We start from the raw sequence: 23862 nt of genomic DNA, 5'->3' as shown, positions 1-23862 counted from the left end.
CTTCAGAACTTTTTCTTTTCACAGACAGAAATTATTCTTACTTCTAGTGCTCTCTGCTTCTTTTGAGGAGCTATAAGTTTGCAGAATGAGACAACTTCTCACTTAATAGAAAAGCAAAATATCCCCAATTACTCTGGGGATAAGTAATTTCTGGGAGTTTTAACCATACAATGGGATGCAACACAGCATCTGCTCCTTTGGCAAACTATTCCCTCACATTTGTTTTGGTATATCAACAGCTTTATTCATTATTAAGTATTATTCACGTGCCAAGGAGAGATTGGCATTTCTGAGAGATGGTCACAAAATTTCCGTGAGTTTTAGCACATGCCTCTTTATTCAGTTTACACCAGAAATATGGCATCCACCATCCTCTTGTCCTTAAAAATATTTCTCTCATTCATCAGTGCATGGTTTAGATCAAAACCAGAAGGCAGGAACAATTCCAGTCAACGATCTGTGAGCAGTCCCTTGTCTGAAGGATACACATCCAGAAGTGATGAGTTGTTGATCACTTGGATAAAAAAAGAACAAACAACCCTGAAAACGCTTTGTAAATTAACTGCTTATTGAGAAAGAGATCTAATTTGCAGCTCATCACCTGACTGTGTCAGCTCCACACTGATTGCTGCTACCACCCTGCTGGTGAGTGGCACTTCTCCCTGAGACTGGTGTTGCTGTGATGATCCTGCTCCCTGCCCGGGGCCAGGGTGTGCACAGACTGGAGGTGTTTCCCTCATCTTTGTGCACAGAGGGTAACGGTACGGGCAGAAAGATTATCAAACCATAGATAAAACCAGACCTGTCCCTGGTCTGCAATGTACTGTACTTGAAATATGGGCATTCCCTGATACAACCATCCTTGAACTCTTCTGTCACACACAGAGAAAAGTCCAGCTCCTCTGTACACAAGCCTCTGCCTGCTGGTTCTTCAGGGTTGGGCAGGGACAGAGAGGTTTTGCCCAACCACCATCCCCATACCTGCAAAAAAGACAGCACCACTCTCCATAGGAAAACTTGGCCAAAAACACAGAGCAGATGTAACTCTTCCCAAGATGATAAGCACCTGAGCTCCATAAAACCAGAACTGATTCAGAAAAGCAATGAGAGACCCTCCATGAGCAAAGCACAGGGATAACCCCTTTCACACAGGGTCCCAGAAGGTGTTAACTGCCATAATCCTCCCCCAAGAGTCATCTTTAAGCCACGATTTCACAGATATTTTAAAACCATATACTTGAATATTTTAATGCATATAAAGGTCTGCTTCACTACCCTTGTAGGATAAGCCCAGTAACATATAATCCCTCCAGGTAAAATCTATCTGCTGGCTGCAGCATTCCCATGGATGCTGTGGTATCTCAGGCATCTATTGAGTGGCCACAGCTCCAAGCTCAGCAAATTAAGCCAAGTTGCATCAGCCATGCAATAATGTGCTCATCTGCCCAGTGCTGCAGCTCAGCAGCTGCTGTACAGCCAATTGAGATGTCTCTGCTTCTGGCAGAGGTAAAAAGAAACCCTACAAAAGCCACTGGTTGTGAGTTACATCCCAAGCACACACTTATGTTAGGCTCTAGGTTAAATCACTGCAAGCAAGGGTAATCTTCTCCCCCTGCACATACATTGCCTTATTCTCTCCCTCTACTTACAAGGATGCTGTGTTTCCATTCCTCAGCCCCAGGATGTACCTTTCACTAGGTGTCACCATTTAGCAAGCACAGCACACTCTCCCTTTCATTGGGTCAAACACAGGAGTTCACATTTATAAGCTTTCTCAGCCTTGGACACTTGAAGTATCTTTCCATGACTGTATAGGGAACCAAAGCCTTCTCCAGTTTGGATCACAGCCAGCTGTAGCATGGTGGATTTTCATCAGACAGGTTTAAAGTCTGCATTCAACCCTGCAGGCAGGGCTGCCAAGAGCTGAGACCCAGGGCAGTGCAGGAAAGATGCACGTGCTGCTAAGGCTGTAGGGGCAATCTCTGTGTTGATGACCACCTACTGCTTGGCCTACCAGTTGTTTACATAACGGGGCATTTACTCAGAGAAGGCTCCTTTTTGGAGCAGTGCTACAATACTTGCACACATGCTTTATGTTACAAGCTGCTTTTGCCATTTTCTAGAAAACATCTTAAATGAGTTGCTTGAAGATACAATATTGCAAAGCCAAGGTTATTCATATCTATATCAGGAATCATTTACCCTTCAGAGGAAAATGTGTTACAGAGTCAAGGAAAAAAGTTGCATAAAAGGGCGGGGTGGGGGGGTGCAGATAGAATCTGTTGTGCACGAGACAGAGATTTCTGCAATTATTTGTCTGGGTGAAGTTTACTTAATTTATAGAAACATGTTGTATTGAGTGTTTAAATTAGAAACCGGCTCTGAGCTGAGGAACTTTGTTTAGACAAAGAGAAGAGTGATGATCACTTGGAGGACTGCATGCAAGGGGGCAAGCAGCCACTCAGAATCCCTAATTTGTAACTTATTTATGCATTGCAGAGCCCACACACCTCAATGGTTTAGATATTCTACTTCATGCCAAATGTCTAAACACTCCTCATGTGAGCAGACTATCACTCACATCTTTCAAAAAGCAACAGCAATCTTGTCCTCTCTGTTTGGAGGTGTCTTGAGACACGGGCATTTCAAGGTGGCTCCATTTCAGTATGTATCCTTTGAGAACCTGCTGTGGACAAGTTCAACCAGGCAGAAAGTTGTAAAGGTGTTTCTCCATATGGAAACTGTGATTGTTATTTTATGCTGTGAAAGGACCAACACATCACTGTGCACAGTGACCATGGGAGAGCTGCTTCTAGAAACACTGTAAGAACCCAACAACAGACTTCTATTTATATCACAGAATGGTTTGGGTTGGAAATGAAAGGAATGAGGGACTTGTCTTTACAAACAAGCTGTGGGCATGCTGGAAGACAAAACTAGTACTGAGAGATAAAAGAAACGATGGGAAGGATTCCACTGATTGGTGAATGGAAAGAAAGAGATTTGTCTTTACAAATAAACTATAGGTCTGCTGATAAATGAAACTGGATATTGAGAGATGAAAGAAACAATGCAAAGAACCATAAATTCCATAAGAATTAAAATTAAGGGGGAGAGGCATTATACATTAGAAGGGAGTCTTGGGTATTAGGCGTTTCAGGAAGTCTGTACCTCTCGAGTACCTCAGCCAATGGAGAAAGAGAGAGGGAAATGCAGTCGGGTAATCAGGATAAATAGGAGGCTGCACCCTCCAAAAATTTGAGAGGCCCCAGAGGAATGCCCCATGGCCTCTCCCTTTATTCAAATAAAGTAACAGGACTCCTCTGTCTCCTTTTTGGACATAAGCCTCTGGTGTTTGTGGATTAATTTTCCTGACAGAAAGGATATTAAAGATCATCTACTTCCAGCCCTCCTGCCATGGGTAGGGACACTTTCCACTAAATCAGGTTGCCCCAAGCCCCATCCAACCTGGCCTTGAACATTTCCAGGGATGGGGCATACACATCTCTGGGCAGCCTGTGCCAGCACCTCACCACGCTCACAGGAAAGAATTTCTTCCTGATATCCAATCTAAACTTACTCTTTCAGTTTAAAGCCATTCCCCATTTTCCTATCACTATGTGCCCTTAAATAGGTTTTATAAAATTATATAGAGTATGTGTGGAAAGCCTGAGCCAATGAGCTGCCTACTCAAACACACCAGGAACAAGGCATGGGGCTTCTGACTTGTCTTCAAATCTAGATCTCTCTCTGGGATTGAATTGCAGATGTTGGAGCTGTGAGCTTCTTTCCTCAGGCTCCAGCACTGGGCAGTCAAAGCTACTTGCTGCAAGACCAGAGCCCTTGCAGCAGGGAGGATGTACTTGGGCAGCCAGTGCAGGAGGATCACAGGCTGCAGCGGGCTCCAGGATGGGGTTCATCCTCCACAGCTTTAAAAGAAACCCTCTGGAAGGGAGGTTTGAGTGTCACCATTCATAGCGTGAGCACCTCTGTCCTGTGCACTCCAGAGCAGAGTCCCAGCAGCCTGCACTCCTTTCTCAAAGATAATTGTTCACAGTCTTACCCTGGAGGGAGAGGAGAAATTAAAGCTACAAACACCTTCCTGTGAGACCGCACAGATACTGCTGTTATCTTTATGGTAGTTTTTAGTGGCATCAGCACATACCATGCTCAGCAGCACAGTTGAAATCAGTCGTGTCTGGGATCAGCAGACAGATCTTTGCTTGCTGTCTTTGCTGGTACATTAGCACTTCTCATTAATTCATCAAATTAAGAGCCCTGCAGTAAACCAAAGAAAACTTGTTGGGAAAAAAAAAAGCTTGTTAAATATTCCCCACAATTTTGTTTTGGATGCTTCAACCAACAGCATCCCTACCCTGTGGTGCTGCAGTCATTCAACAGTCTCTGGGACAAAGTCTGTGTGTGGGGAATCATAGAATAGTTTAGGTTGGAAGAGACCTCTACCCTCATTGAATCCAGCCTCTAACCCAGCACTGCCATGTTTACCATAAAATCATGTCCCAACGTGCCACATTCACATATTTTTTGAACACTTTCAGGAGTGGAAACTCCACCACTGCCCTGGGCAGTCTGTTCTAATGCCTGACCATCCTTCCAGTGAGGAAACATTTCCTAATATCCAGTCTGAACCTCCTCTGGAGCGACTTCAGGCTGTTTCCTCTTGTCCTGTTACTTGTTACCTGGGAGAAGCGACTGACCCCCACCTGGCTACATCCTCCTCTCAGGGAGTTGTAGAGAGTGAGAAGGTCCCCCCTGACTCTCCTTTTCTCCAGGCTGAGTCCCTCCAGCTCCCTCAGCTGCTCCTCATCAAATCTGTGCTCCAGACCCTTCCCCAGCTCCACATCCTCCAGCCCCTCAATGTCCTTCTTGTAGTGAGGAGCCCAAAACTGAACCCAGGATTTGAGGTGTGCCCTCACTAGTGCCAAGTACAAGGGGACAGTCACTGCCCTGGTCCCACTGGCCACATGACCAGGTCACTGTGAAGGCTCCCTGTGACCAATGATCACAAATGGGGCTGTGCCCTTCCTTGAAATCAGGTTCACACAGGGCATCTCCAGGACATCTGCTCATGTAAAGATAAACCCTTTGTATCTTCGGACTTGTATTTCCAAACAGGCTCCTTACAGTCCCAGTCTTCCTTACACCCCCAGGGAGCCATTCACTAATGAATAATTGAAATATGTGATTTTGGAGCAGTGTCTCAGAGCTCACACCATGTGAACGTTTGGCTCCTGCCACATGCACCTGGGGGTGGGGGAGTGTCTGGAGAAGGAGCTGATGACTTTTCCATGGTAATTACCTCATCAAGACGCAGTTACAATGCAGTAGTGTGTCACAGGCAAAATGGCAAAGCAGCAAGGCTCTGCTATCATCATGGCCCCCCTTCTGCCAAACTAATGATCTACATTACAGTGGAGGAGCTTCTGAGGAGAAAAAAAGAGAAAGGATATATATATATATATATATATATATATATATATATATATAAAAGTAGTATGTGCCAGAAGAGTCCCAAACCCTCATGCAATATTTGGCACCCTTTGGGTTCTAACTAGCAGGAAAGGAGAGAATAGAAATATTAAGTTATGAATACGACTGGCTTTGTACTCTTTACACTCTCACTGGCAGTAAAGCACTACTCAGCTCATAGATATTAAAAAAATAAAAAAAAATATTTTTCAAGGATCTTCCACCACAGATGCCAGTCACAGCTGCCTGTGGTGGGTGACAACCCTGCTCTCATTACTATCAATACCAGATACAAGAGAAATGACAAATGTGAGACTAGGTTTAAGAGAAAGCTTACTAAAGGTTAGGAGACCTGTACCTGCAAGCTGGGGAAAAGCTTTGTCAGGAACAGCAGCAGCAGGGAGGGACCAGGATGTCTCCTGGCAGAGGAAGGCACTGTCATACCAGCAGAATGATTGCCTACTCCATTTAGCAGCATTTTAATGCCAAAGGGCTTTTAACAAATCCCCTCTCCAAGGCACTTAAAGCTGCTGGGATGTCACAGGATGAGAAGGAGGATCCTTTAATGCATTAATAAATAGAGGGATGAAAAATCCAAACCCCACAACACTAGGAACAAGCCCCAGTTTTTCAACAGAAAAGGAACATATCCAGTGATTTGTACTGCTCACTGTAGTTATAAGTGGTCTAGAAAGTAATTTAGAAGCAAAACGGAGTTTCTAGGTGAGATAAGTCAGAATAGTGAAAACTGGAAGAGATTTTATACGTGTATATGCACATAGACATATTTTATATGTAGCACATGTATATTAGTAGTTATATATATGTATATATGTACATATTATATATGTTAGATTATAGCTTGTGTATAGATAAGTCAAAATATATTAGATATATATTTTTAAATCAACATGTTTCATATACATATGCCGGTCTACATAAGCTAATACCCCTCCCCATTTTCTACCACCTTTCCCTGGGTACCAGGCTCTAGGGCAGATGTGGAGGGAGGCAGCACAGCAGCTTGTGGGGCTCCATAGGACTACGTCAGCAGAAGCATCTCAGCAACAAGTTAAATACATTGCCAAGCCAACTGCCTGGGCTCCCTACGACCCCAGAAGCCAAACCCTCCCGTTCATCCCTGGGGCAGCAACAGCCCATCTCCACCCCAGCCCCAGCACGGGGCAGGCAGGCAGGGACAGCCGCTCTCCGCGAGAGCCACGACAGCTCCCAAAGAGACCCTCAGGGCAACGTTTGCTTCTGAGTCGTTACAGAGACCTGAGATGTTGCAGCAATCGGTATACAACTGTTTCAATTCATTCGCTTTTTAGCTAAAGTTCAGGCTCTCCTCCATCACATTAACAAACGGAGTGCTTCAATCGATCTTAAGGCACCTCTTGGCCCTGTTAGCGCCTAGTACTCATTAAGATGCACACATCTAGCCAGGAATCTTGTTATGAAATAATTGTCAACAGCAAAATGGTCCCAGGTTGCAGCAGAGCACACAGACAGTTCAAGTGGCTTCCAGCTCAAGGGGACGGTCCTGCCTTTCCTAAGCTCTTGGTGCTTACAAAAAAAACCAAAAGCAAGACCTGCCTGGACCTTTCTAAGGCTACCAGCATGCAAGTTTTGTGCTCAAGAGAGCTACACAACTGAACTAGGTCATGGACATCAACAACCCCCCATTTCCAATGAGTACCAGCATTTATTTTCTGGTATATGAACAGATGTCTAGTGCAAGGAGGTATTTCACACACCTTTATGGCAGGACAAAACAGCTCTCCATCTGCTCAGCCTGGGAAGTCCAACACCCCAACCTGTCTCCCAAGAGCTCTGCAAAAAAAGGGTGGTTTCCTTTTATCAGAATTTTTGAGCTGATTTGAAACATGCAGCAGCTGACAGCTCTCAGTTAAATGCCTGAGGAAGAGCTGCTAAGCATTTCTCTGGGCTAGAAAAAAGGAGAGAACCAGAGCCAAAATATTCTCCTGTGAAGGCTCTGGCTATAACGGGTGGGGGCAGGGGCAGCAGGTGTGTTCAGAGCGTGGCTGCCACCCATGAAAGCTACAAGCCAGTTTTCTTAGGAGTCCTTTGCCAGTGTGTTAGATGTATGCATGCAACAACATAAAGAAAATGGTCACTTGAGATTTCAAAAGTCTCCAGACTCTCTTAGCCTTTTTTCAAGTCCAAAGCCCACTGTGCTGTTACATCAGTGGTCTTTTTACTCCCACAGAGGAGGTGAATCCCCCCCCCCAGACCCTATATCACGCAGCACAAACCTGCTGCCTCTCTGCTGCAACTCTGAGGTTCTACCTGCTTGTCCCAAGGGCATCAGCAGACCCCAAACACCCACCCCCACACTGCCCAGGCTGTGGGGCACCCTCTCCCTCCTTGGGGGGCAGCTCAGAGCACCATTATTCCTCAACCAGAGTCCAGCATCCTGGACACAACACAGCCTGGGAGCTTCTGGATGAATTCAGTTCCATGTGGAAGAGCTTTCATTTTGACCTTTGTTATCCTCTAACAGGCAGAAGAAGTCTGCAGTTCTTCTACAGTCTGAAGGGCTGGAATAAATATTGGAGAAGAATTAAGCATTTTTCTTTAATTTGCTGTGCTTACCCACTCTTTCCCTCACATGTACTTGAGCACTCCCAGCATTGCTTGGCCTCAAGCTGCATTCAGCAGAAGGCTTCAGGTGCTCATTAATTAATACTTAATTTGTGTGGGCCTCAAGCTGCTTATAATTCTTAGGCAAATCCTTATCAAATTATGTTCTGTTTTCAGTTGAGCTGGATCCAAGTCCTAAAAAGCTAAAAGAGGAAAGACAAATTGAGGAGTATATGTGCAGGTCATAAAGCCTTTCTTGTCCTCAGAGGCTTTGCAGTAACCTTGGGTCATGTGCACTACAAGTATAAATTTAGAGGAGAAATAAAGAGCTCTGTAATGGCCAAGTCTTACAGAATGTGCAAGAGCTGCTGTTGGAAAGCAACTACCAATAAGCACTTATTGATGTGTTGGTTACTAATGCAATGTTTTTATATAAATGCTTCTTCCCCTAGAAAGAAAATAGATTTTTACCCAAGGAGAAAAAATTAGCTTTTTCTGTATAATTTAATCACGTGTATGTTCCCTGGTACTAATACAGCATTTGAAAAAGCCACATCTAGTATGATCTGTTTTTAATTTGTGCTCTTTATTACAGTTTGTTGTAGCTGCCTAATTAAAATTTGTCAGGGAAGTAATCAGCCTTATTTCTGCAGTGAGATCAGTTTAATAAGAAGGTAATTTTGCAATTTGTTTTCATTAATTAATTAGGGAAAACCCTATATAATCCACATAGTGGCATATAAACCCAGGGAAGCCATGACACCAGCTATGGAAAAAGGGATATTTACCTGTGGATAGTCTATCCCCAGTGTGGTTTTTGCCCCTGCCAGCCTCAGAGAAAAAAGCTGTCATATAATGGTTAACCTGGATGTGTCTGCTAGTGCAGGTTTTCTTCAAAAAAAAAAGCTCAAAATGCTCAAATGAGCATTATGTGGGGATGGAGGCAGAACAACTGGATCAAGAAAAATTCACCAGCAAATGTAGGAAATGGGTCAGTGTCTGTACAGAGGCTTCCTCCCACAGTCCCAGGTGTCACAGTAAAGATGTCAAAGTAAACAAATCTCATACTCCTAGGAAAACAAATCAGAGAAATAGTGGGAAGGCTGTCTGGGCAACAGCTGGAGTGTTGAGCTTTTGATAGGACACCCTTCCTTCTTGGACCAGGGTAAGAGAGCAGAGGAGGCTGCTGTTCTGCTAAGTTCTTTATTTCATAGTCTCACAGCTTTCTTGAAGGCAGAGTTTGAAGGGGGTTACATGATAAAGCCAAGCAGCAACAGCAAACAGCAGGCAGAAACAGCTTCTTCTATATGTTCTATATGCTCCATATACTCTATACACTATATTTTTTCTTACAGAAGTGTGGATTATATTTGTTAATTGACCAATAAGAGGAACACACAATTCTAGTTTTTCTTTTCTTAACCCATCCTGGTCTAATTCTAACAGTTGTAAGCCTCACACCAGTGTTACACAGGTATTACACAGATTTGTGTATACAGTTTCTATCAGCTCTTGTTGTTTATGTGAACACTCTATCTAAAAAATGTGAACAGTACAATTTATCTGTATTTTGTCTAAAGTAAAGAATTCTGTGAAAAGGTAACACTGCTGCAGCAAGAACTGTGTTTAAGGTCTCTGCTACAGCTTTTGAATGTTTAAAGCATTTAGCATATATTTCTACTGAAGTTAAAAATCTGTATTTCTATTTCACTTTGGTGTGGCTTCATGTATCTCAGCTTGTCTAAAGATTTTAATTCAACCCCTGTGCTTTGGCTTCCCTCTGGCCTGAGTCCAGAGGAGCTTCCACTCTAACACTGGAGGAGGAGGAAGGGTCTCAGGTTTGGGTTGTAGGATTTTTCTGCTTGTCCCTGCTGTAAGAGTACTTGGACAGTTCCCAGTATTACCCAGCTTCATTTTCCAAACTCAAACTGGCATCCATCAGTTTATCCACTCAAAGGTGCCTTTCCAGAGAGCTCCTTTTTCAGTTTGTAACATTGATTAACTCTTAACAAGGCTTCTGGTAATAACATGCAGCAGGACAAAACTCACCAAAATCATCTACCATGATGCTTGTTCTCCTTTGCTCCAGTGATGCTTGAGTGCCCAAAAGCCAACCAGCTTCTGTGTGTGAGAGGTTGCAGGAGTGGAAGAGCTCCTGGTATTCTGTACACCATTTATTGATCATCTCAGGACAATTAGAGGCTTGATTTTGCCCACTGAAGAGCTCCTGCATCTGTTTGGGCTGCTGGTTTTACCGGAGGAGTAGAAACATGCCCACCTGAGGAGCTGCTTCCCTCCACCTGAGAGGTCCTGCCCTCTCATTGACTCCAGCAGCAGCTTCCCAGCAGTATGTGTCGTGTTTTGCATTTCTCTACACATCAAGATCCAGCAGATAGCAGTCAAAAAAACAAGATCATGGCAAGGGGAATAAAAGAAAGAGGAAATCACAAATGGAAATTGGTCCCTTGGTTCCAGGGTTTGCCCTATGGGTGTCAGAAATGTGAGGGTGCCACCCATCACTGCAAGGGGCTGCAGTTCATGCTGCCATCAAGTGAGAGACATCTTAGGCATTGGGGTCCCTCCCTGCCCAGAGGCCCTCAGTACTCTAGGTCCTGTTTAAGACTCAGTGGATCTTTGACAAACAATCAGACACTCATTTGTTATAAACCCAAATTTGTTATAAACCCATTTGGCCCAGAGGCTGTTGAACATTATTTGCTGTTTACCTTTGCTGGATGAGGACTCAGTTCTAGGGCTATAAAAACTTATGTAGGGGGGAGGGAAGAGCAGGTGAGCAAAGTAAGGAGACACAGCTTCACTGGAAACCTTGTAAACCATGGACTGCAGTAAAAGTCAATGCAGAATTAAAAACTGTCAATTCAAAAAGCCTTAAACCACCATCTCTTCTACATCTATCTTCCCTGACTGAGCTTGAAAGAACAGATTGTATTTTTTCAAGAGACATTTCAGAGAGCTCCTTTGAGGCTCACAAACTATCACACTTTGCAGAGAACATAATTCTGGGACTAAGCTTTTCATCTGCTCTGTGTGAGCTCCTAGGGGGTTGCACTATGTAGCATCTTTCCAACACTGCTGGAGAAATCATTCCCACACTCTGGAGAAGGTTCCTACCATGTAGCCACAATTTAACCACTTCCTTGGCAGGCTACAATGCAAACCTCTACCTCTCTCTGCAGAGACCTGCTGCAATAACCATTTGAGTGGATGTAGCTGCTGAGATCTCATGGGCCAGGACACATGGCAGCACTGAGGTGGGGTGTGCATCACACAGGTACTTCAAAAGTGTATGCACCCAGGGCAAGTTTAAACTTATATGAAAAAGTGACACAACACTTATTCTGAGGGAGAAAGAGACAGGGAAAACATATCTCAGACTGCAGGGTCTACTTACTGAAGGTACAGTTACAGAAAGACAGTTGAAAAATATATTTCTCTTTCCTGAAAGACTTATGAAACATTGTACATACAGTGTGTGTGGCCCTGGGCTCCCAGAAGAAAGTTCAACATGCAAAGCCCTGCCCTGACTCACCTCCTCAAAGTCAGTGCACTGGGATGTGAGAGTTCCCCTGCAATCTGCGAGAGCCCCTCAGAGATTAGACTAAAGCCAGATTTTAAAAACTTCCCAAGTTCAGCAGGCCAAAGAGTTAAGGCTAGATACAAAGTAAGAAGTCATGGGGAGAAGCTGTAGGTGTGCTAATTAACATATGAGAATGAACCTGCCTCCCTGAGCTGATATTTGGAAATGGAAGCTGAAGATCTGAGGCTGAAATTCTCCCTGACCCTCATTTCTCCTCTGGCAGTCATCTGAAAGCTCATGTAGCTGCAGAGATGATTCAGACTTTTCAGAGCAGAACTTAAAGCTTAGATCCAAAGTCTGCAGAATCTCCCAAGGTTTACACCTGAACACTCTCACGGCACAAATCTCAACACAACCCCAAGCACACAGGTCAGGTCTTGATTGGCTACTCTTCATGCCACTTTCACTTCTGAGGGTATCATTTACTGACATGATGTTCCCCCTTGCTGAGGCAGAGGAACATGCAGATTTCATCAATTCAGCTGCTGCTTACTCCTTAGCACTTGCTGGGCTCTGCTGTGAGAAATCAACTATGAACTCTCTTTGCTTCCAACAGGAGTAAGCTAGGAACAAAATAAAGCACAACAGTAGTCTTCTAAGCAAGCTTACAGCCAGCTCCCTGAGGATGCAGCCAGACATGCCGTCTGCACCAGATCAGCTTCAAAGCCAACATCTGAGAGTGCTCAGGGCAGCCACAAATAGCCTGAGTTAATAAAAGAGCATCTTCCACAGACAAGCTGCAAACTTCTGCCTACTCCTAACTAAAAGAAGATGCTGGGGTGCTTCCAAACACATCCTTCTGCTTTTGAGCATCAGGTAGGACTTTCAAGAACTGATGCAGATGGAGCCTTGCACATCCGATTCACTTTGTTCCGAAACTCTTGCAGAAACCATCACAGTGACCCTTGGCTTCTGTGTGAGGAGCCCAGTGTAGGCTGGAATCCAGCTCCAGCTCTGCTACATGTGCTCAGCAAGGTACTTGGTTTTTCTGTGCCTCTGATTCTTTCCCTGCCTTTTGCATATCTTTGCTATTGAGTTGTTCAGGAACTGTATCTTTGAATTTTCACTGTGCTTAGCACAAGGGGCTTTTCATCCAAGCCAGGGACTCAGGATGTTGCTCACAACACACTGAATTGGGACAAAAAGGGTTTGCACATGATGAGATGACAGAGTGAACTGATCTGATAAAAGGTTCTTAAGTCATTAATTCAAGTTGTGCAAGATTTAGAAACATTTCAGCAATAACAAAAACTCTGTTAGAGCCGTAGCAATTTCAAAGAACTTTTTCTTGATTGGCTTAATAATATTTTTCCTTTCAGTCTTTTTTTTTTGTAACGGGGATATTAGGAAGTTTTTGCCTCCAGTAGCACCAGTGGTTCCCAAACAAATTTTCAGGGCTGTGCTGTGTTTTCTTTGCTTCAGTAATGGGAAAGCTGCCTAGAGACTCACATTCAATCCATCTTTCTACCCCAGAAAAGGAGCATCAGCTGATATTTTAAGCTTTCACAAATCTTCTGGGCCAAAAAACAAGGGGATGGGGAAAGAGACTGAGTAACACCAGGGACACAGTATCAGTGTTAAACTGTGATACCAGCATGGATGATCCCACCTCTGGGAGGCTTGATGGTTACCCCATGGAAGCAGTCATTCTCACAGCACTGGGACACCACTCTCTCAGCAAGGGGATGCACTGGAGGGACACATCTGTGAGCAAACAGACAGAAACACTACGTGTTGCCTTTGTCACTTCTCGCCACAGGTTGGATGCTGCCTGTTCTTGCAACCCACCATGACAGAAGGGGCTCTGCTAATATGAGGTTTTCTTTGTAGTAGGACCAGTTGTGAATGTTTAGCCTCCAGACCAGGTCATGTCCTGGATGAGGTCCAAACCTTACCTGCTGAGCTTCATTTCAAAACCCACCACATCCATTTGCATTTCTTCTTTCAGCTCCATCCCCTACTGCACAGGCACAGACCTTCCTTCTCCAAACAATTGGCTGCTGGTCTTCTATTGCAGTCTTTCGTTCACATCAATATCCATCACAAAACATCCTCTTAGCTCCTAGAAACACTAAGAACCTTTTCATGTCAAGGACATAAAATCTCATTACTCAGCTGGAATAAATTTCCCTCTTTTAACACTAGAGGGTTTGATCCCTTCCTGTTAGAAATTCATGCACCAAAGCTATAACATTCTTGTCTTCTCCTTTCCAGGCAAGGAAGAAAAAAATAAAAAGGCTCCAATGTCTTGCTGGCTTGTTCATCTTGGTAGGCTCTTATTACATCCTTACAGAGGCTGTTCTGTTCCTGGGGCGTGAGACTGCTTATTGTGTCCCAAAGGGATGTCACAGTGGGATAAATATTGGCTCTGAGTCAGGACTTTGTAGGTAGGAATCAAACCAAATATTAGGATGAGCAGCATTTAATCGGAGGCTCTGGCCCTAACCAATATCGCTCTGTTCCAATACAGACAATTTATTGGCCACCCTTTTTTCCCACCATCCCTGGTCTGGACCACCTCTTATCTGGTTTCTGCTTTTCACAGTTTCATGGAACAGCAGATTCAGCTGGCTGGCATGTTTGGGCCATTCCCCTGGTCATACAAGCACAGCACTGTTAAAGATGCCCTGCAAATGTTTGACTTGAAATTCCTTCCATTGTGATCTCTAAACAAAGCAGTTGGAGGAGGAAAGAAAAGTAAACAAATGCTCCCTTCAGTGGGGTTAATGGTGGGGTGGAAACCACACAGGCTAAAATCAATGTTTACCCAAGACAGCAACAGATTTTGTGGTCATTGACCAGTGTGAAATCCATCACTAGTAACGCTCTGCTCAGGGCTGAAGCCCCCTGGGATAGCTGGGAGGACCCGGGAAGCTGGGCAGCCCTGCCTCGAGGGATGGGGCTGCACATTTTGGCAGCTGTCTCTCCATCATCTCCCCACATTATTGCAGGGAGAGGATGGAGAGGTCTGGGAGAGAATGGGCTGCCTTTCCATGGCATTAAACTGGGCTGGGGGTTGCTCCCAGCTGTTCACTGGTCTTGGACCCAGCAGGAGCCAGTCACTCACTCTCCCAAAGCACAAACGTAGTGGACACAAATCCCTGAGCACCAACTCCATGGAGTGTTTTGAGAGAGGAGTAAGTTCAGCCAGGTTCGGACATGACTTTATTCCATTTAAAAGGGACCAGCACAGGGTAACCAGGCACACAGTGGTACCTCTGTGTGTAGCCCCCTCATGCTTTCTTCATACAGTGCCGAGCCATTTCTTCTTTAAAATCACAGATCATTTTGGGGTTTTCACATTTTTGATCTCCTGCAGCAGGTCAGACATTAAAGTGAGACTGACTAACAAGAACATGAAATCTTCAAAATCAATTTTGTTCTCTGACTCCTCATCCAAGAAGGAAATTATTTCCTGGTACTTTGGTTTGTTTTCTTGGCCCTAGGAAGGTTTTTAAATGAAAAAAAAAAGATTAAGCATGACCTTCCTTTTTTTATTTCATCATTAGAAAAAAAAAGACATCTACCTATGTAAGTATTAATGTATTTTTCTATTTTCCCATTCAGGTTGTTATGTCCACATCTATATTCATTTTTCTAGAGGTATACAAAGAAATTCAAACAGAAATATTATTGCAATCAGAAAAGAGAACAACCAGTCCTCAAAGTTTCCACCAGAATCCATAACATATCTGTTAAAAGACAGCTAATCATGACTGAAAATCTGACAATGATGATATAGCTGGTAACTGCTGGGAAAAAAGGGAGTCCTGTGTCTTGATAAAACTGGGAGGAGGAAACAACCAACCAACCAACGCTCCTAAATTTAATATTCAAATATATACAAATATATATTGTGAAGGTCTCAGAAACTGTTGATTTTACAGACATGACGTTAGTACTGCTACTCTTGGTTTTGTTGGACATTCCTGTTGGAATGGATTATTAGAATTCTTTAACATATCTATTATTCCCATTTCCTTACATAAAAACCTCACCGGAGTTCCAGGATAGTTTTTTTAGCTTAATAATTCCCAAACCATCTCAGGATCCCAAGTTTAATTAGCTACTGATATTTTCAATTCTTTTTCAATAAGGTGCCTAGTTTCTAATTTGGTGACAATTTCCCCTCCCCAACCAGTCATGATTTTGTTATTTTTGGAAGAACAGGTATTACCCCTCTCATTTACTTAATTGAGCTTTTTTTTATTAGTCCTATATAGCTTTCCCTACCACTTGATAAAATGGGGGAATTTTTGTTTTGCTTTGGTGTTTTTTTTTAATTTAGGGAGGGGAAAAAAAACCCTGCAGGAAGTTTACAGCCACAAGGGCTGCTATGGCTGTTTTTCACCATACCTGGCCAGGTGGGTGAGGGCTTTCTGCCCCTCTCTCCCAGGAACCCCACCAGTCACTGCAGGGACCGTGGCTCCGTGGCACAGGGCTGGCTCTCAGTACTGGGTCAGTGCTCTGGCAAACCACCAAACACCTTATTAAATGCCACAGGTTTCTTCTCTTCATAAATACAGCCTCTTGTCATCATCCAAGGGTTTTTATCTGGTTGGTTGGTTGGTTTTTTTTTTTTTTGCAATTGCCCTGTTTTCTTTAAACAAATTCAACCAGGCATTGGCCATGGTTTATTGCTGTCCCCCTCCTTTGGCCGTGTGTTAGACACAGGCTCAACATAAAGCAACTAAGTCACTGAATATGTTTGTACCAAATCCCTAAAGTCTCACTTGGGATTACCCCACTGACTGATGTTTGCCCAGCTTCAGGATGGAGCCTGAGATGCCATTCCTGCACCCAAACTGCCCGGCCAGGGCTGTCCCAGTGCCACCCACTCAGCAAACCCCCTCACCTGTATGACATGCCAAAACTGGGATTGTAGTAAGCTCTTGGTTTCAGCTTTGCTGAGCTTGCCCTTGGGGTCAGCATAGTTGTTATACACCAAAGCTGCTGTAGCAAAAGCCTTTTCAAGGTCTGAGCCTTTTCTTAGGGCTGGAGAGAGGAAAAGTTTATCCAAAAAAAAAGAAAACAAAGAAAAGGCTTTTGAGATAAAATTGAAAGGAATCTGTTAGAACCATCCTGGGTGGATGGAAATCTGTGTAGTTTCATTAATGAGACTGAAACTGTTTATACCCACAGAGGACCTGGCCCAGATTTTATTTGGAGTGGGCCAGCAACACGCTTCATGCCCCATGGAACCACACCCTGAAGGAAGCTTTCCTTCAGAGCTAGGGCTGTGACACAGTGTGGGGCTTGAGACCCATCTGGTCTATCCTGACCCTGGGCATCCAGCAAGGACCTGCCACACCACAGGGACAGGCCACGGTGACCATCTCCTGGATGCATTTGGACTCCCAGAGACCTGTATCAGGGAAAACATGGCCCATTTGGGAAGCTGGCTGCACAGGAATGTCCATGTCTGAGCATTAGTGTTGCACCTCAGCATTATGGCATACTTGGGATTTTGGCTGGATTCATTCCCCCTACTCATGCATGACTCCAAAAGACTGCATGTTCACAAGCCTCTAATAGCAGAGATTATACAGATGATTTATGTTGTAATTTTTAATGAAAAGGCAAGCAGAAGAGGAGATGTGACAACAAAGGAGCACCTGGAACAGGGACCCATGAGACCCTCCTGACTTGCATCAGCTGAGGATCTGCACAGCCTGTGCAGCCCTGTGACATCACCAGAATTTTCTGCACGTGGGCTGTGAAAGACCTGAACCCCAAAGGGACAATGAAGGGATCCCCTTACCTTGTATTGATGTCAGCTGCTTGGCTATGGGTACGCTGGTGGTGAGAAAGCAGAGAGGCACAATTATCACCCGGTAAATTGTGTTGGGTATTTTATTTCTCCATGAATGAGCTTGCTCATTTCTGTTTTATTTAATCCCCCAGGAACTCGGCTTCCCAAGGAATACTGCCTTTCCTTCACAGTGGAAAGGAAAATGGCCTCTACAAGCAGCACAAGAACATCACACAGCTTCTAATCCCTCACCTAAGTGAGTAGCCTGGAGTTGTTACTCAAGCTGATTATTATTTTTAAGTGAGGGACATTGCAACATACTTCATGTAATTTCTTCAGAACATGAAATAGGTCCTGGAAGTTTCTCAGTTTTACACCCATTCCCAGGAAAATGCAGAGGGGTCTGCCATCCCCTCCTCACCAGCCCTCTCAGTTTGGAGCAGGCACATAGCTTTTATTTCCAGGAGGACTCACATTTGTGAGAAGCACCTCCCGGCTTTCAATCAAAACCTAAAACCTGCTTACCTTGTGCTGAATTGCTAGAAACCAATTACAGAGCATGTGATAGAGACAAACGCATCCAGATAATGAGCTCCAAGACAAATGGCACATCACCCAGATGCCAGAACAAAGCGATGACTTACCCCTTGGGCATGCCTGCAGCAGCCAGAGGGTCTTTTTTGGTGGAAGCAGGAGCTGGCTGATTGACTGAATCCTGTTTTATACTGGGAACACTTGTTCTGCAGCCACACATCTCGAGGTGAGGGTGTTTGTGATCTCCAAGCAACGGGAATAATAGCAAGCAGATGAATTGAAGCTCTGCCCCGTGGAAGCAGCCTGCTTGGAGCAATGCCTATCAATAATGTAAACACTACCTGGGAATCGTGGAGCCAGCTAAATACAGCGGTCTACAGCAGCCCCTGGAAGGCACTGCTGGGCTGGCAAGTAGTGGGGCTTTTTTTTTACAGGAGAATTTGACAGAAACAAACCAAACTCATAATGGAACCTGGATCCTCTTAGACCTGTGGGGATGTAACTTTGCATCAGGAGTAACTTCGACACTGCATCCATTCATCTATACAAATTATAATTTTAATGAGAAACTTTCCCGGTGTGGGATAATGTAACTTGCCCCAAGCTATAAAGTGAGTTATTCCTACAGCTTGAGTCAGAATCTAAGCATCTCCCAGTTCCTGATCCAGCATTTATCCTAGGTAAGCACACTTCTATTCTAATATTTATTCTATTTCCCCATCACAGTGCAAAGAGACCTGCTCTGCCTCCAAACCACTTCCAAAGCAGCATCCAGCATGGAGCCTCTGCTGTAGTTCCTACCTGAACAGAGAGTGCCTGCTTCTGAAAGCAGCACAGAGCCATATGGGAGAGCAGTCACACATTAGAGGAACTGGAAAGGCTCCGATGAACTCTGTTATTTATTAGCATGGATATCACTATTAGAAAACACAGCTTGTCACACTGCCTATCTCCATGCAGGGGCTCCTCTCTGCTGATCCTTTGCCTAGAGGTGTCTATACAGGATAACTTCAACTTAAAAGACCAAGCAGCTGCTTTAATCCCAGGGTGGTCTGTTAATAGGTAGTCACTTCAACTACCTCATCCAGCTCATCATTCCTGGTGAAAGGATACAATACTGATGTTAAAACTATCCATGATGAGACTTTATGTAACAGGACACACAAAGGAGACTGCAACAGATGGCCTGGAGAATTAAAATGTTTTCCTCATTTAGTAGAAGCTAAATTACTGAAGGGTAATGAATAAGGATGTTCACCACCTTACTGTTCCTGGATTTTAATTATCTTAAAAAGCATGGGAAAAGAGAACCTTTAATTTTCCATCTAAGACTGTCATTATTCAAACAATTCAGAGCCTTTTTCTGAGAGGTTTAAGCTGTCTTAGATCTCTAGTGCATTCTTTAGGACTGGCTCATGAATAAAACAGAGCCTGTAATTGCAATGAGAAGCCAAAACACATATAATCAATGCTCATTATCCCATCAATTAACACACTAAAATGAAACAAGAATTCAGGCTTAGTAATCTGCCATCAGCTAAAAAAAAAAACCAGTCTTGATATCATGTTGAAGTGGTAATTCCCTTTCACATCTGTTGAACCACACGAGGCATGAAAAGCCTTACATCGCGGTTAATCCATGGAATGGGTATGTCTGGTCTTAGCGTCCAAGGTAAAAAATGAGAGTGAGAAACAGACTCAGTTGCCCGTTTATCAGTGGCAGGCGGTACTGTGAGCGGGTTGGCAAACCCCGCCCTCTGTGTTTTGGAACCTTTCCACGGTAGATCAGATTTCAGCTCACAGTTGTTTTAATCTCACCCAACGTTTGAGAGCCTGAGCTCTAGAACAGGTGATTTGCTTTGCTGGGGTAGTAACAGGTTCAAACAAACCTGGGGTTCATTATCCCTCTAGGATACACTAATTAGTGTATGCAGGAGCGTTTGTGCCTGACAGATAAAGGGTAGCATGAGGATAACCCTTGCCTTTGCCGATGATCAGCTTTGAAGACAGTGAGATTTTGGCTGTGTGTGTTGCTCGAGTATTCTGGTCAGCAAGGTGTGTGGGGAGTCAGGCCATCTGCTCTGTAGATATTTTGATACACACTATTTATGTTTGAAATATCCAGGTGCTTTTATCGGTCAATTTTTAGCATGTTTCACATGTTAACAATCTTGTCTTCACAAAATACGCAACCTGCCACTTCAAACTGCAAAATCTTTACAGGCAGTTCACTTAAAATAATTGCCACTGCAAAAAGTCACAACCTCTGCTTCATTTTTGGTATTTTCCCAGAGTTCTCCCCCTCCTTTTTTTAAGGAAATGCTTCTTGCATTTCAAGAAGGCTGATGTTGTGAAACGTGTGTGTGTGACAGAGCCCTGACTCCCTTAGAGATGACCCTGGGCAGGGCAGGGGAGGGCCTGCCCACAGTGGGCAGGATCAGAGGGACACAGGCACAAGGGAATACCTGAAACAGGAGATGCATTCACACCTCCTGGCCTCTCAGACTTCATTTCACCAGCAAACTCTTCAGGAACTGCAGAAGAGCTGCTAACTTGCACCCAGGCAGGTAATAGCTTGAACTCTTCACCTAGAGAAGTTGAGGCTGTCCCATCCCTGGAAGCGTTCAAGGCCAGGCTGGATAGGACTTTGAGCAACCTGGTCTAGTGGAAGGTGTCCCTGCCCATAGCAGGGGGGATAGAACTAGATGATCTTCAATCCTGAAAATACTATTGCTAAGTAATTTTTCCTCCAAGAAATGTTTTATTATACGACATTTAGATGTTAGAAAGGCAGCTATATTCTTAAAAACCTAAAATCTCACTAAAGGGAGACACAACAATAAAAATGTAAGAACAGAAACTAAATGCAACAAATGGGATGCCTCGCCACTGAACTATTAAAATTTCATATTGAAATGCTAAGATCTTCATAATAAGGATAGATGGCATTGACAAATGATGGGATAATCAGCATCAGGTATTAATAGCAAAATACAGATTATTGCTGATGTTAGAGAATTCCAAAAGAAAAAGCTCTTGGGTTTAGCAGAAGCAGGGAATAAACAGAAATCCTAAGAAAGAATAGCTAAGTTAGGGAGGGTACAAGCTAAGTAGACCATCCATTCACATACATAAGGAATTTTGACTCAAATCTATCTTAGAACTAGTGAACAAAAGACTAAATGCTTGTGACATGATATGGTGCAATATGAGAAGAGCTTTTTCAGAAAAGGATGCAATAGTATGTGGCAGCTTTTACTCAGTAGTTCATCATCTGTCTGTCATATTAACTGTGTGTAGTGGTTTGGTCCAAAATACTCATTACTGTTTACCTTCTGTGAGATGAGAATTAGGAGAAATGCAAAGCAGGCACCAAACTTGAAAGAATATAAAGAAGTTTATTAACAGACCTAAAAGAAGAAAAAAAATCATACCACACCTTCAGAACACTTCTCCTCCCCCCACCTTTCTCCCTTCTCCCTTCTCCCACTGACAATGTAAAAAGACAACCCTTGAGATGTTCAGTCTGTTTACCACTTCCATAATAACCTTGTTCAGTCCATTTAGGAAGAGGAGTCTCTCTTGCCCATGCCATGAAAACATTATCACAACGAGACAGCCGCCCGGGTTGGTTCTCTGCTCTCACGTGAGTCCTTTCCCCCGACTTGCAGCTTTTCCCACAACTGCTTTCGAGGGTCCACTCTTGAAATTACTGGGGTACAATTTTAAGGTTGAGCCGTTCAGAAATAAAAGTTCTCTTCACCCATCTCTGGGAGCATTTCATCTCTGAGAACAGAGGTCCTTCTCCTTCCCTGGGAGCAAAGGGTCCTCCTCATCTTCATCTCTAGGGCTATCTCTGGGAGCATCTCTAGGAACTGAGGTTTTCTCCTTTCCCATTTGGAGCAAAAGTCCTCATCTGGTCCATCTCTCCCTGTCCAAGCTTCTCATCAAATTACAGCTGCTTCAGCATCTGCCTATCTCAGCGCAGGTGCTTTTGCTCACAAGTACAAGTTGAACGCTCCACCCCCCATGCCTTCATGAAATTACAACAGGTACTCTGATATATCATAGCTTCACAACAGAATTTCAGCTTTAAGCATCTCCTCTTTCTCCTCCCTCAGGTTTTCAGCTCTTCACAGCACTAAAAGGGTTAATCTCACCCAGGCCTTGCAGCTGGAATTTTGCATATCGCTGTTGCTCACACGATCTCTGCCGGACAGCAGGGCAGCTTCAGCGGAATCTTGGCTGCACTGGAGAGGGGGAGCCGGGCTGCTCCGGCTGCCCACAGCAGGGCTGTGGGGGGGTTCCGTGGGTGGAACAGGGCCCACCGGCTCCAGGATGGCCGTGGCCCGGCCCAGCATGGCCCGAGCAGGGCCTGGCCGGGCCCGCTGGCCCCCGCAAGGGGCCCGCAGCCACCTGTCCCAGCACTGGAAACGAGAGAGAGCTGGGGGGGGTTTGTGTATTCTTAAGTGTGGATCACAGAGGCGGTCACAATTTTAAGCGGCTTAAAGAATTGTCCATATTCCAACTGGCCACTGATAGGTTCTGTCAGGTCAGGTCACAGAGGAAGCTGTAAGCACCCCTTTGCAAGAACGTCACTTCTGGGACTATGCTTGCTAACCCATGACACGGTGAAACTCTGGAGTTATTGTCAGGAGCAGACCACAGGGAGGTGCAATGCATGTTGATGCCACTGCCTCTTTCATCAGCGCATCACAGTTTCAGCCAAGATTGATTCAGGGCTACAGCCTGGATTGCTCCTTCATTTTGAGAGCATATAAAGATTGGAAATAATAATCCAGTCAGGCAATTGCAACATGAATTCATGCAACAGGAGCACAAACTTTCTCCAAGTCTTAGCCATCACTGAGACTCTGTTATGTGCAGCTCAACGGCTACGCTGAAGGAGATTTTGTCATCAGGAAAAATACCACACACAAAAACCCCAACCCTATCAAGTCAGGGCAGAATGTTTGCATCTGAACTCATCCTTGTCTCCTTGATGTGCTGGGCAGGAAATGAAGCAGGCTGCAGAGCCAGGGGTACCTAGAATCACATCTTCCCATGGAGGGCATTGATGCTCCAGCTCTGCAAAGTGCATCCCCATCCCAGCCAAGAGCAATGGGGGAAACCCCAAAACAGTAGGTGAATGTGCCCCTTCCTTGGCCTCTGAGGCACCTGGAGAGAAAGTCTTGTGCTCCCCCCCTCTCCACCACACTCACTAGATGTACCTGCCTCTCCCCCATAGCTTCACACTTGATAATGCAAACATGCTCCTAACTTGGGTAGCTGAGAAATGGGCTATAAAGAGAAACACATGGGAAAACAGGAGGGATAGCACAGAAGATCAAGGAACACGTCGGGTTTTTTTTTCCCAAGCTGACCTAGTTATTTAACTAACTGGCAGAGATACTCACTAATGATGAAGTAGGAAAGCAACGAGGCTGCCAGCAGCAGTTTCACAAAGGATGCTCAAGTTTACTTCGCTATTTGTCTTAAATCCAGGTAACATCAAATGCAGTCTTTTTCATCAGTTGCTCAACCCTTGGCTGTGCAGTCACTATTCCCAGTTGAAATAAACTTTCAATTTCTCAACAGCTACAAAAGGATGTGATAAGACTCAAATTCACAGGAAGATTGAGGAAACATTCAAATACATTTTCTCACATAACACAGACAAGTGCACGCATCATTTTTGTTTTCACTTTTGCTGCTGCCATACTTTATTAATCTGAGAAGTTATAGATGAAGATATTTTTCTTCCCTCCTAATTCAGAGTGACGATTACAGGCCCCAAATGGTAACAACCAGCTGAACTGTTCTGTACAGCAGCAAGGAGCTGAGGTGCCTGTGAAGATCTGGCCAGCTGGGTAAAGCAAAGGGC

At 44.3% G+C, this 23862-nt stretch overlaps 1 protein-coding gene and 1 long non-coding RNA gene across 15 annotated transcripts; both read right to left on the bottom strand.

Moving 5' to 3' along the window:
* Window positions 1-336: 336 nt before the first annotated feature.
* LOC138117670 (uncharacterized) lies at window positions 337-5388 on the bottom strand. Its single transcript, XR_011154768.1, has 3 exons — window positions 5321-5388; window positions 4166-4278; window positions 337-514 (listed from the first exon to the last, which is right to left on the bottom strand). It is a non-coding gene; the product is annotated as an uncharacterized lncRNA (long non-coding RNA).
* Window positions 5389-13316: 7928 nt separating this feature from the next.
* Window positions 13317-19737, bottom strand: SNTN (sentan, cilia apical structure protein). Of its 14 annotated transcripts, XM_069027848.1 has the most exons (8): window positions 19604-19737; window positions 18780-19164; window positions 18320-18466; window positions 18089-18221; window positions 17454-17488; window positions 16548-16687; window positions 16049-16159; window positions 13317-15134 (listed from the first exon to the last, which is right to left on the bottom strand). In XM_069027848.1, the coding sequence occupies exons 4-8, from the start codon at window positions 18196-18198 to the stop codon at window positions 14976-14978; spliced, it is 555 nt and encodes a 184-aa protein (XP_068883949.1). In that variant the 5' UTR covers window positions 18199-18221; window positions 18320-18466; window positions 18780-19164; window positions 19604-19737; the 3' UTR covers window positions 13317-14975. The 14 variants fall into 14 exon arrangements, with proteins under 14 accessions (XP_068883949.1, XP_068883945.1, XP_068883937.1 ...); XM_069027844.1 differs by lacking the exon at window positions 18320-18466 and having other exon boundaries at window positions 18089-18315; XM_069027836.1 differs by lacking the exon at window positions 18320-18466 and having other exon boundaries at window positions 18089-18297.
* Between the last annotated feature and the right edge of the window lie 4125 nt (window positions 19738-23862).

The sequence above is a fragment of the Aphelocoma coerulescens genome, chromosome 12, assembly GCF_041296385.1.
Source record: "Aphelocoma coerulescens isolate FSJ_1873_10779 chromosome 12, UR_Acoe_1.0, whole genome shotgun sequence".
Taxonomy (NCBI): domain Eukaryota; kingdom Metazoa; phylum Chordata; class Aves; order Passeriformes; family Corvidae; genus Aphelocoma; species Aphelocoma coerulescens.
The sequence above is the reverse complement of the archived record's forward strand: the minus strand, read 5'-3'. Positions and strand labels throughout refer to the sequence as shown.